Source organism: Mycetomoellerius zeteki, unplaced genomic scaffold, assembly GCF_001594055.1.
Source record: "Mycetomoellerius zeteki isolate Tzet28-1 unplaced genomic scaffold, Tzet1.0 scaffold951, whole genome shotgun sequence".
Lineage (NCBI taxonomy): Eukaryota > Metazoa > Arthropoda > Insecta > Hymenoptera > Formicidae > Mycetomoellerius > Mycetomoellerius zeteki.
Window position 1 is genome coordinate 22,244 of NW_017257992.1, and position 12,097 is coordinate 34,340.

The window sequence follows — 12,097 nt, forward strand, 5'->3', positions numbered from 1 at the left end:
GCTTGGCGGGTAACTCCTAATACTGAAACAAGCTCTTCTTGCGTTTGGCACGGATCCTCATCGAGCAATGCCTCCAATGCAGCGTCTTCGAAGGTTTTTGGCTTTCCTTCACGCGGACGGTCGTCAACATCGAAATCACCGTCTTTGAAGCGACGGAACCAATCTCGGCACGTTGTTTCACTTAGAGCAGCATCTCCGTAAACTTTTTGGAGCTCTCGATGCGCTTCAGCCGCCGTTTTCTTCGAATGAAAGAAGAAAATCAATACTTCCCGCATATGACGATTATTTGGCACAAAATCAGACATTTTCACACAACCAAAAGAATATAACGTCAAAACAAAATCACTAATGTGTCGAAGCGGTTTGTTTACCATATGTCTAAGCTTGGTTCATGACGTTTAGATTATGTCAGAATCGACCAGCACTTACTGCTGGAACCATCTATTGACAAACAGCGGGAACTTAGTTGCGCACCTAATACATGATATTAAGAGCCGATAGGAGCTCATTACGTTAACAATTGATTTTACAAGTACTTCGAATCACGCTAGAACGCGTAGATTAATAATTATAAATTTAATACAGGTTCGCAAGAGCTGTTGGTAGCTCATTACCTTTTGTTTTCATTTTAATTATTTTCTCACACGCCAAGGAGCGTCATATAAATTACGCGAACTTGTTTAAAAAAAATCCAAGGCTTAGTAAAGCTTGTTGGAAGCTTTAAGTAGCTCACGATTCTATCAAATTCACACCGCGAGACATTGACAATTCGCAGGGAATATTATCCTTTGATTGAATTCAGAGGAGGTATTAAATACCCCTGCCTATTAGAAGCACCGTAGTTTATCTACGAAATTTTAAAACTTCCTTAAGACATTTAGAGATACAATATCTCGTGTCTACTGGAGATGCGGGATAATTGAGACTCGAAGTGGGCTTCATGAAGTCGGATACAGGTAAGATTTAGTTGTAGCTTCGCGTAGAAATTTCCTAAAGATAAGTGTTCTGCGTGAACCATGAGAAAAAGCGATCAGAAGCTCTCGCCGTAAGGGAGAACGCCGTAGATATTTTATATTTAATTTCCATATTTTATACTTACCTTATTATTTCGTTAAATTACTTATCCGTAGCTTATAAGCTCTATGTGAGCCCGAGTTATTGATTAATTTAAGTTGTAAGGGACTTACGATTACCGACACCCTTTCGAAGTTAGTTTGACTCAAAGCCATTCGAGGCGCTGTAGAAACCGCGAGGCTCACGCCACCCGTGAGCCGTGTGATTGGGTTAGACGCAACCAGGGAATCATTCTGCTTGCTGGTTGGTCGCTTGAGATATTTTCGAACTCAGAGTTAACGGACTCTACTGGTCTCTACAGAGTCGCGGAGAGACCTCCATAGAAGAGCAATAAAAGGCCTGTTAAACCAAGTGTGTGTACCTTCTTTATATCCTGACAAATCCAATTCCTACATCATCCTTTCTCAAAATAAAGGCCTTACAGAATTTCAGAAGTGGGATACACCCACGGTTTATGGACACGAGCTATCCCGCGACCGCGTGTGCAACGGTCCGCGTTCGTCGGCCATCAAGGCCTATCGCGCTGTTTAACGCTATCCCGTGACCGCGCGAGTAACGGTCTGCGTTCGGCGGCCACCAACCAAGGCCGACCGTGCTGTCTGGCGAAATCCCACGTTCGAACAATATTTCGCGCGCGTCTCTGATTGTTAACTAGGTGCGACCGACGGGTGCCGAGTCCATCGGTGTTCGTATAGTAACACTTGCATCGTGCCTGAGTCCTGCGGTTATAGTGTTTCAGTGAAGTGAGGTGTCTCCTTCGGACAATGGAGCGCCAGAAACTGGAAGCAATGAAATACGAATAATTAAGAGATAAACTAATCAGTTTGGGCTTGCCAGTTACAAGTTCGCGCGAGGAGTGCCTAAACCGACTCTTGACTCATCTCGGACTCAGTGAAGAGAATGTTGTTCCGGCCGGTACCAGTGAGCAGGCGGCTGCAGTAGAATCAGTGTCTGCTACCGATCAAGCCATTCAAGGCCTTACTCACATAATGCGAGAAATGTCAGTGCAACTACAGATTCTCACGCGTCAGCAAACTTTATTTATGCGGTCCACAGAGGATCGAGGAAGTCCAACTAATCTGGACGCAAATGATCCAGGTCTCTCAGGGCAGACGTCTCAACCACTAAGAACTCTGCATCACTGCCTGCATCCGTCACTCCCTCCACTTCTGACGGAGGAACTGGCAACATCAGAAGCATGCCAACACTAGCAGCAGTTCCAACGGCACAGGCTATTACAGTATTAGCTTCGCAAATCCCCGCGTTCGACGGATCCGAAGATGAAGATGTCGAATCATGGATACACCGAGTTGATCTGATCGCCAATACCCATGGCGTCAGTGACGGTGTCACTTTGCTCGCAGCCTCTAGTACTAGGTGTACAAATAAGTTTCCGGGTTTCACACATGGATGGCGCCAACGACACATGTAGTCGACATACATGTCTGAAGTTGTTTATTTTTTATAGCTGCGACATCTGACGACAATAATCAATCAAAATATTTCCAGTTTCGCGACGAAAAAAAATTTTTATGCAACAGTGAAAATGTCGGGTTTTGTGCCAAAAAAACAGCATTCGCGGGAAGTCTTGCTTTTCTGCTTTCACTTGGGCAAAAATGCAGCTGAAGCACGTCGTTTGCTTGAGGAGGCTTACGGTGAACATGCACCATCGAAAACAACCTGTGAAGATTGGTTTAAACGCTTTAGAAGTGGCGATTTCGACACTGCGGACAAAGAGCGCTCCGGAAGACTGAAAACAATCGAGGACGCCGATCTGCAAGCGTTGTTGGATGAAGATGACACGCAAACTCAAAAACAACTTGCAGAGGTGTTAAACACGTCTCAACAAAGCATTTCCATACATTTACGGCCAGAATGGAACACAAGACATGAGCGAGTGATTTTGCAGCAGGACAATGCACCGTGCCATCGCACTTCCATCGTCAAGGACACCATCAAAACGCTGAAATGGGATCTGTTACCACACCCGCCGTATTTACCAGATCTGGCGCCATCTGATTACCACTTGTTCCGGTCGATGGCGCATGACTTGGCTGGACTACACTTGGCCAGTTTCGAAGAAGTGCGAAATTGGATAGATGAATGGTTTCGGACCAAAAACGAGTCGTTCTATCGTCGCGGTATTCATGCATTGCAAGAGAGATGGCGAAAATGTATAGCTAGCGAGGGACGATACTTTGAATAAGCCGCTTTTTGTTTTTTCTTGAAATTTTGCATTTTTCATTGATCAAAAAAGCCCGGAAACTTATTTGTACACCTAGTAAGTTGCTTAAGCAAAAGATTGGTTTCATATGGAGGAAAAACCTTCAAATCATTCATGGCTCTCCTTCAAGGAAGCTATTCAAAAACGTTTCAAGCGACGTATTCCTTTTCATCTCGCTATGCAAAATGTGGAAGCGAGAAAATGGAACTTCGATAAGGAATCGTTCCTGGAATACGCTATGCATAAACTGAAACTGTTACATACTCTGAAACTACCCGAACGAGAAAGAGTGCAACTAATCATAAATGGCATAAATAGTGCATCTCTCTGAGCAACAGCCACCGCATTGAATGCAGCTACCATCGATGATTTCCTGGATAGAATGTTTGAGATAACGAGTTCCTTTGGAAGTTTTTCCAAAAAAACATCACCCTTGTCGAAGAAGACGGAGAAGTTTAAAAGCTCTCCGCCGTCACCTTCCAAGAAGGATCAAGCAAAGACTGACAAGGATGGGATCTGTAGTTACTGCAAGGCTAAGGGTCATAGCAAGACGAATTGTTTCAATCTGAAGAAAAAGGAGACTTCGCCGATTATCACACCTGCTTCGACCTCCGTAGCAGCAGCCGAGGAAATCCAGCCTAGGGCATCGAAAGAATCGTCCGTTATTGCCAGCGTTGAGGAAGATTCGTCACGAGAGTTGAGGATAAACCATTCGGTAACACAAGTTCGGGTCATAAATGGCCTAGTTTGTGAGTTCCCTGCGTTATTGGATACCAGGGATCTCCAGTTTCATTTGTACGAAATTCAGTTATCAGTCAAGCCCTTGGGATAAATGTAGAATATACTAGAAATGAATTAGATTCATACTGCACTATTGCTGACAGTAAAATTAACGTCATTGGCACAGGAAATGCTAATATTACGCTAGATGTGTTGCCAGGTGTAATTACTCGAGTTAAACTCAAAGTCATAGACAGTTTGTCCGGACAAATTCCTATTATTTTAGGTAGAGACTTTTTTGCTACGAATAATTTGACGTTAGTCTACAAACCTTCTGCTGTCGAGTTCGAGAATCGAGTTCGACTTTTTAATGAAGTAGCATCAGTTCAAATCTCTGAAGTCATGAATGACGAGGGAGTCGAAACGTCGAATCTAATAACTGATTTCGGTTTGCAAGTCGACCGAAGGTTGTATGAATTAATTATGGAAACTCAGAATGCTCCTATTGAATTAATTAAGGATGATTATAACGTAAAAGTGAAACTAAAAGACGAATCAATTTATGCGTATGCATCACGTAGGTTTGCGTTTACGGAACGTATAGAATTAAGAAAAATGACCGATGACCTACTAGCCCGCAATATAATTCAGTCTAGTACTTCTCCATATTGCGCTCGCGTTGTTCTCGTGAGAATGGTGATCGTAGACTTTGCGTGGATTTAAGACCACTCAACGATCGAGTGATCAAACAAAAATATCCTTTTCCAGTGATAGAGAATCATCTGGCTAGACTCGGCAATAAAAGAGTTTTCACTTTACTAGATTTGAAGGATGGATTTCATCTAATAACTATCCATCCCGAGAGTACTAAATATTTTGCTTTCGCCACACCAGATGGGCAATTCGAATATTTGCGTTTACCCTTTGAGTATAGTGAAGCTCCCGCCGAATTTCAAAAAAGAATCAATTATATTCTACAATCATTAATTCGTATAGACAAAGTCTTAGTCTACATGGATGACATCCTCATTCCCTCGACAACAGTTGAAGAAAACTTAGAGATCCTCTAGCAAGTAATGCAATTACTTAAGCGATACGAGTTTGCGATTAATTATAATAAATGTAAGTTTCTTAAACACTCCGTAGAATATTTAGGATACGTGATATCTGAGGCGGGTGTTACTCTTAGTGATCGACATGTTGAAGCGGTAAAACGTTTCCCGATGCCTACCTCGGTAGTGCAAGTACAAAGATTTTTAGGATTAGTAAATTACTTCCGAAGGTTTGTCGCAGATTTCGCAATTAAAGCCAAACCACTTCATCGTCTGTTGAAGAAAAATGTTGAATTCCAATTTGATGATAACTGTATGAAATCTTTTGAGGAATTAAAGTCGGAACTCATGTCTTATCCGGTACTAAGACTTTACAAACCAAATTTACCTACTGAGCTTCACAGACGCCAGCGCCGTAGCAATTGCGGCAATACTATTGCAAAGGCAAGACTCGGGCTCATTAGCCCCAGTTGCTTATTATAGCCAGGCTACCAACGAAGCCGAAAGCAAGTACCACTAATTTGAGTTGGAGATGCTGGCGATTATCAAGGCTACCGAAAGATTTCATATATATTTAGCAGGAGTAGAATTTAAAGTAGTAACCGATTGTATTGTACTAGTGGGTGCAGTAAATAAAGCGAATATAAATCCGCGCGTAGCTCGATGGATCTTGAGGCTTCAAAATTATACATTCAAAATGGAACACCGCGGCGGTCATAAAATGAAGCATGTCGACGCTCTAAGTCGGGTTGTATCAGCGGTAGAGGCGATGCCGATCGGTCTCGAATTATAATACCGACAATTGGCTGACCCTCGTATTCGCGAGTTAGTGCAGCAATTAGAAGAGAAGGAACATAAAAAGTTCTCATTAATCAACGGCCTCATGTATCGAAAGGACCCTGAGCGTCCTAAATTTGTGATACCAGACGCAATGGTGCATAACATGTTGCGTATTTACCATGACGCAGCACACTGTGGAGCGAAAAAACTTTTTACGGTATAAAAGCCAGTTACTAGTTTTCCTCTATGCGACGCAGAATTAAGCGATATGTGGAAAATTGTCTCGTATGTATAATGGCGAATGCCACATCCAATAAGAGCGAAGGAGAATTGCCAGTTACGCCAACTCCAGATACCTCCTTTGACACTATACACGTAGACCATTTTGGCCCAATATCAGAATCCATTAGAGGCCTAAAGCACATAAGTGGTTATTGACTCTTTCACCAGATTTTGTCTGGTTATTTGCGGTAAAGTCAATTACTTCCCAAGAAACAATTAAACATTTAAGTTCACTTTTTGATATTTTCGGCAATGCCAAACAGTTGGTTTCGGACCGCGGTACCCCATTTACCTCGACCGAATTTGCAGACTTCCTCCGTTCTCGTAACATTAAACACAAACTAGTCGCTGTGGCAGCCCCCTGGGCAAACGGTATGGTCGAGCGTGTCAATAAATTCCTCAAGTCGTCACTGAAGAAAACAATTAATGAGCCCACTGAATGGGCCGATAAAGTGCCACTTATACAGTATGTTATGAATAATACGGTACACTCATCCATCAATTCAACTCCGTCCAAACTTCTATTGGGTTACGATTTGAGAAATCATGCTGACAACGAATTTGTTGATGCTCTTACGAAGTTGGCCGAAGCCGACGCCCTGTTTGATAGCGATCGAGACGCTAAGCGTCAATTAGCAATAGAAGCTACCGAAAGGGTTAAAAGTTTTAACAAAATTTATTATGATAAGAAACATAAGTTACCATGCAAGTACAAAGTTGGCGATTTTGTAGGTATTAGGACTATGGCCATAAAGCCAGGAGAAAGCCGTAAGCTCAAACCGGATTATAAAGGTCCGTACATAATAGACAAAGTCTTGTCTAGTAATCGCTATGTGATTAAAGATATTCCTGATCATAATTTATCCCCGGGACCATACAACTCAATTTTGTCTCCGGATAGAATTAAAGCTTGGGCAAGACCCGAGACAGCCTAAAATCTAAGCCTATTTTCGTTTGTACTGTTTAATAATGATTTGAAAAAAAAGGGGGGGAAGAAAAAGAGTTTGTGTCATATTACCTCAAATAAAGGAGTCTATAGGTTAAGTTAAATGTATTAACATCTTAATATAGTATAAGTTGTGATCTCTCCAAAGAAAATATGTTTATTTTACGAAAGAGTGTTTATTTTGTTGTTATCGATCAACGATTTTAAGTTATGGAAAATTGTAGATTATCACTCGAGACGAATGATACTGCAGAATGGCCGAGCTGTAAGGAACTTACGATTACCGACACCCTTTCGAAGTTAATTTGACTCAAAGCCGTTCGAGGCGCTGTAGAAACCGCGAGGCTCACGCCACCCGTGAGCCGTTGTGACCGGCCGAGATATGAGAAACGTTAATATTGTTACTTGGCTTACTACTTGTTGACTTGTTTATGGTTGTTTAAGGTCGCCACTCCATTTAACCGTCCTACGGAGAAGGAAAGCCGTCCCTCAGTCAGCAGCGATGTCCATGCGTCTTGACGTCTCGGATCCTCTCTCTCGCTCTGTGGGGATATTGGCTGGGAATTCCGCTGAATAATTACTCACTCACACGCTTTATAATTAAATAATATAATGTATTTTATCAATATTTAGTGGTTTACAAACAATTCGCGCACTCGGAACGCGATATCTCGCGACGCAACTTTCCGGTGGCTAAAAATCAATTAAATGAAATAAATCGATAACTTCGTTAATTTTGGGATAATTATGCACATTTAACGTGTCAAAATACGTGTTACGCGCGTCCGCGGAGTCCTCTGATATAATAATGTAATAATAGCGCGACGACACTGCGCGCGGAGACGTCCGTCCGGTTCGGGCGCTCAAGAGCGACTGATGGCGTCGCCGTCCGTCTCGGCCGGGTCGGCCACCTTGGCTACCTCATCCCCTCCATCCGTTTTCCGACCGTTCAGAATATTTGCAGTAAAAGAGGTCGGATCGCATCGCGCTTTGGCAGGAAGGAACTTAGTGCCTCACTCATTCGGAATCTCCATTTAGTTTGTTAATAAAAATTCTTTGTTAATAATAATATCGAGTTTTTCTCGATCAGCTGTTCGCTGCATGAAATGTATGTTTTCTTTAATCGGAGGTTCCGAATAAGTGTCCGGATGAGATATTTACTCTTTTTGATTAACTTATAAAATAATATTAAAATAAATAAACCACTTTTAAATATAAAATAAAATCTTTTATTAGGATTTTTACCAAATATGAGAATTATCTCGCGAATCGTCAATACGTTCGTTTTAACTACTATGCATGACATTTGTATGTCTTTTATGAATAATTTCAACTTTCTCACATTTGATAACATTGAGTAAATACCTTTTTTGTAAAATAACTTAACTAATACTTTCTTTTTCTTTCAGGTACTCTGGCAATTTCCCTGGTGCTTGATCAATGACTCTGGCTCACAAAATGAAACGAAAACGGTTTTTCTTAAATCTACGGATTATCAAGGTAAGTAAAATATATATGAATAAATAAATAAAAATGGCTTTTTCGCCTATCTTTCTCATTCTCTTTTCACGCGGTATCACCTATCTCTTTCTAACATCCGCGTGAAGCTATCTTTCGCATTTCTACCGCTTCTTTCACTCTGAGAGCTCCTTTAGAATCTCCGATGTCTCGCTACTCAAATTTCACGAGAACTTTGGGGTTTTTCGCGTCGCGAAGACGCGGATTAAATTCCGTTAAGGAATTTAATTGTCGTTATATGACAATTGGTGTTTCTAACACCTTCTTCGGTCTGAGTCGAAGAATTTTTTCGCATTACGGACTTTATCGTCACGTAATGGGATGTTTCGACTCGTGAGCTCTTATCGCTCGTTTCGAGTCGCGTTCAGCGTCACACGTTTTTATTAATTTTTTTACGTCAAAAATTAAAATTAAAATACAAAAAAATCAAGTTTGTCTAAATGACCTCTAATAACGTTTTTACGTCGAATAAATAAATTTTTTCACTTTTTTAGGTTTTTATATTATGTTTTCGTGTGAACGCGTTAGAACATATAAAAATGTAAAATGAGCTCTTATGGGCTCTAGATTGCTCTGATTGAGCTGAAACAAATTTTAATCTTTAGCGATGCTGTTACGCAATCGGAATAAATTGGGTTTACCTGAAATTAATTATAGTTTTCAAGATATAGCTAATCTAAATTTTTAATGAGCTCGTATCTGGCTCTATGTTTTTCTATTGTATTTGTTGGCTTGTTTCGCCTCTGAAAATTAAACTGTTAATATGAAATAAATTGTTATAAATTGTTTGTCAAAGTTTTTTAATAAAATCTCATAATAATAATAATATCTTATAGCTAATTCCTATTGTCTAATGATATAATATATATAAAAAATAGTAATAATATAATAATGTATGGCTTTATGCCTTTTTGTTCGTGAGTGTCTTTTATAAATTTTTTAAATGTCTGTAAGGGAAGACTTTATGTTTTTGGAGGGCTCTTGAGTGCTTCTTTTCTCCTCTGGTTTTTTCTCCAGCTGATCCTTGTCTTGCCACTGGCAACCGGTGCTCCCCATGATCTCGTCCCGTTGGGTTTGAGTCTGTGAATGATTATTTTATCTTTATTACCGTGAAATTGAGGTGATTAGCATCGACCTCAGTGAAACTGAGTGGCGGGTGCACCGTGTGATTGGGTTAGACGCAACCAGGGATCTGCTTGCTGGTTGGTCGCTTGAGATATTTTCGAACTCAGAGTTAACGGACTCTACAGAGTCGCGGAGAGACCTCCATAGAAGAAAGACGTGTGTAAGAGCAGAGCAATAAAAGGCCTGTTAAACCAAGTGTGTGTACCTCCTTCATATCCTGACAAATCTAATTCCTACATCATCCTTTCTCAAAATAAAGGCCTTACAAAGTTAAATATCAGGGAAGAGTCCATAGTACCTGAAAAAGAAAAAGAAAATTAGTTTAAAACTATATTAAGGAAGATCTTTACTCATCTGTCATCAAACTTGAGACGAAGATAGTTTCTTGTAGAAAGCACACGAATTTTAGAGATAAAAGTAGTAAGAGCGTACAAATGAGTCGCACAGATGTCTCACGTTTGATTGAATTAATTAATTTATTTTATTTTATACTTGATATACAGGGCGTATTTATGTTATATTTTATTAAATGAGTAAATTTCTTAATAATTATTTGTTTGGAATTTCCAAAGAAGGCATTAACGTAACGATTTAGGCAGTCAGAGCTTTTAATTAGAAGTATGATATTTAAATAAAGAGCATTTTTAGAGAAAAAGTAATTGGAAATTCTAAATGAATAAGCCACTTGTTCCTTTCATACCAAAAAGAAAGGTGATTTGACCTCTTTTGAGAAGAATTTTGTGATTGGTCGGATACTGGTGGAGGGGATCAAGATGCCAAAGTGGCCGCCCTTCTTCATGAGGAAGGTGAAGTTACCAGTTGCCTTTGAGCGTCCATTATGGTAGGACGCTCACGCGTGTCGCGTGACGGTTGTTACATCAGAATTGTGCAATCGTTAAAGGAACTCCGCGGACGCGCATTACTACGTTAATTAGTTATATTATTTAATTATATTAAACCCCATATACTTTGTGTTCCTCTATTTATTTTATTTTTTAAGAAATAGCATCCGGAAAGTGCGTCACGTCGAAATCGTGTTCCGAGTGCGTGTTAACTATGTACAATTGATTTTATTATTAAATATATCTGGAGATACGGTAGTGTGTCGGCGCTAAGCCAAGCGCAGCGACACAAGCGGCGAGTTGTGGCAGATTGAGATTATCGAATCTCAATAATGACTGAACGGATCGAGTTTTATGTTAACTTAATCGATAGCTTACACTCCGATCGTAACATACATGCTTTTATTTTTTTCTACGTATCCTACAAGCGGAGATATTGCGACGCAAAGTCCGGATCTGTCACTTTTCACATTCAGATTCAGATACGTCGTTATTGTTGTCGACCAGGAAAAATGTACGTCTCGTTTTTTCGATAATAGATGGCTTTTGACTTAACCAAGCGATGGCAGCATTGCACATTCGAACGTGATCACCACAGATGACGGCTGTGATAATCAGCGATGGCAACATTGTCATCACATGTATACAATGTGACGCGCACGCGGCGCAAATTATTAATTAAAATTGAAATGAAATATCGAGATTGTCGTTGAAGATCTAGATATTTACCGCGTCGAAGAAGAGGGTGTCTAGATGTTCACTGTCGAAGAATTAAGCGTCTAGGTCGAGGAATTAAGCGTCTAGATGTTTGCCGTCGAGGAAGTGGGTGCCTAGGTGTTCGCCATCGAAGAAATGGGTGTCTACGTGATAGCTGTAGAGGAAATGGGTGTCTAGAGGTTCACCGTCGAGGAAATAAGTGTCTAGGTATTCGCCGTTGAGGAAATGAGTGTCTAGGTGTTGTCTACATGTTCGTCGTCGAGGAAGTTGGTGTCTAGATGTTCGCCGTCGAGGAAATGAGTGTCTAGGTATTCGCCGTCGATGAAGTGGGTGTCTAAGTGTTCGCCATCGAGAAAGTGGGTGTCTAGGTATTCGCTATTGAGGAAACGGGTGCCTAGGTGTTGTCTACATGTTCGTCGTCGATGAAATTGGTGTCTAGATGTTCGCCGTCGAGAAAATGAGTGTCTAGGTGTTCGCCATCGAGAAAGTGGGTGTCTAGGTGTTCACTATTGAGGAAACGGATGAAATTGGCCGCCGTAGCCAGCCGCCAATCAGGGTCGAATAGGCGGCGCCCGTGGGCCCCCGACCGAAATTTTTAATCCCGTGCCCGTGAACCGTTTAAAACGTTGATAAAAAGTAGAATAGCTAGGCCGGTTCTAATCCACTATGTGTTAGTGCGTATACGTATATGCGGGGTATGTGTGTGTGTGTGTGTGAGGGAGTCAGGGAGGGGGAAGTATACACAGACGTTAGGATGACGTCACAGGGAGGGATGACCGTGGGGGGGTGGCAAGCGCGTCACCGGGGAAGGGGGTTT

At 41.1% G+C, this 12,097-nt stretch overlaps 1 protein-coding gene across 1 annotated transcript in view; it reads right to left on the bottom strand.

Moving 5' to 3' along the window:
• The window catches only part of LOC108730725 (uncharacterized), a 1,905-nt gene extending 1,435 nt beyond the window's left edge, over nucleotides 1–470 (bottom strand). The window contains exon 1 of the mRNA XM_018460617.1: nucleotides 3–470. Coding sequence (XP_018316119.1) covers nucleotides 3–374 — 372 coding nt within the window. The 5' untranslated portion in view covers nucleotides 375–470. The remainder of the gene's footprint in view (nucleotides 1–2) is intronic.
• Nucleotides 471–12,097: the final 11,627 nt, after the last annotated feature.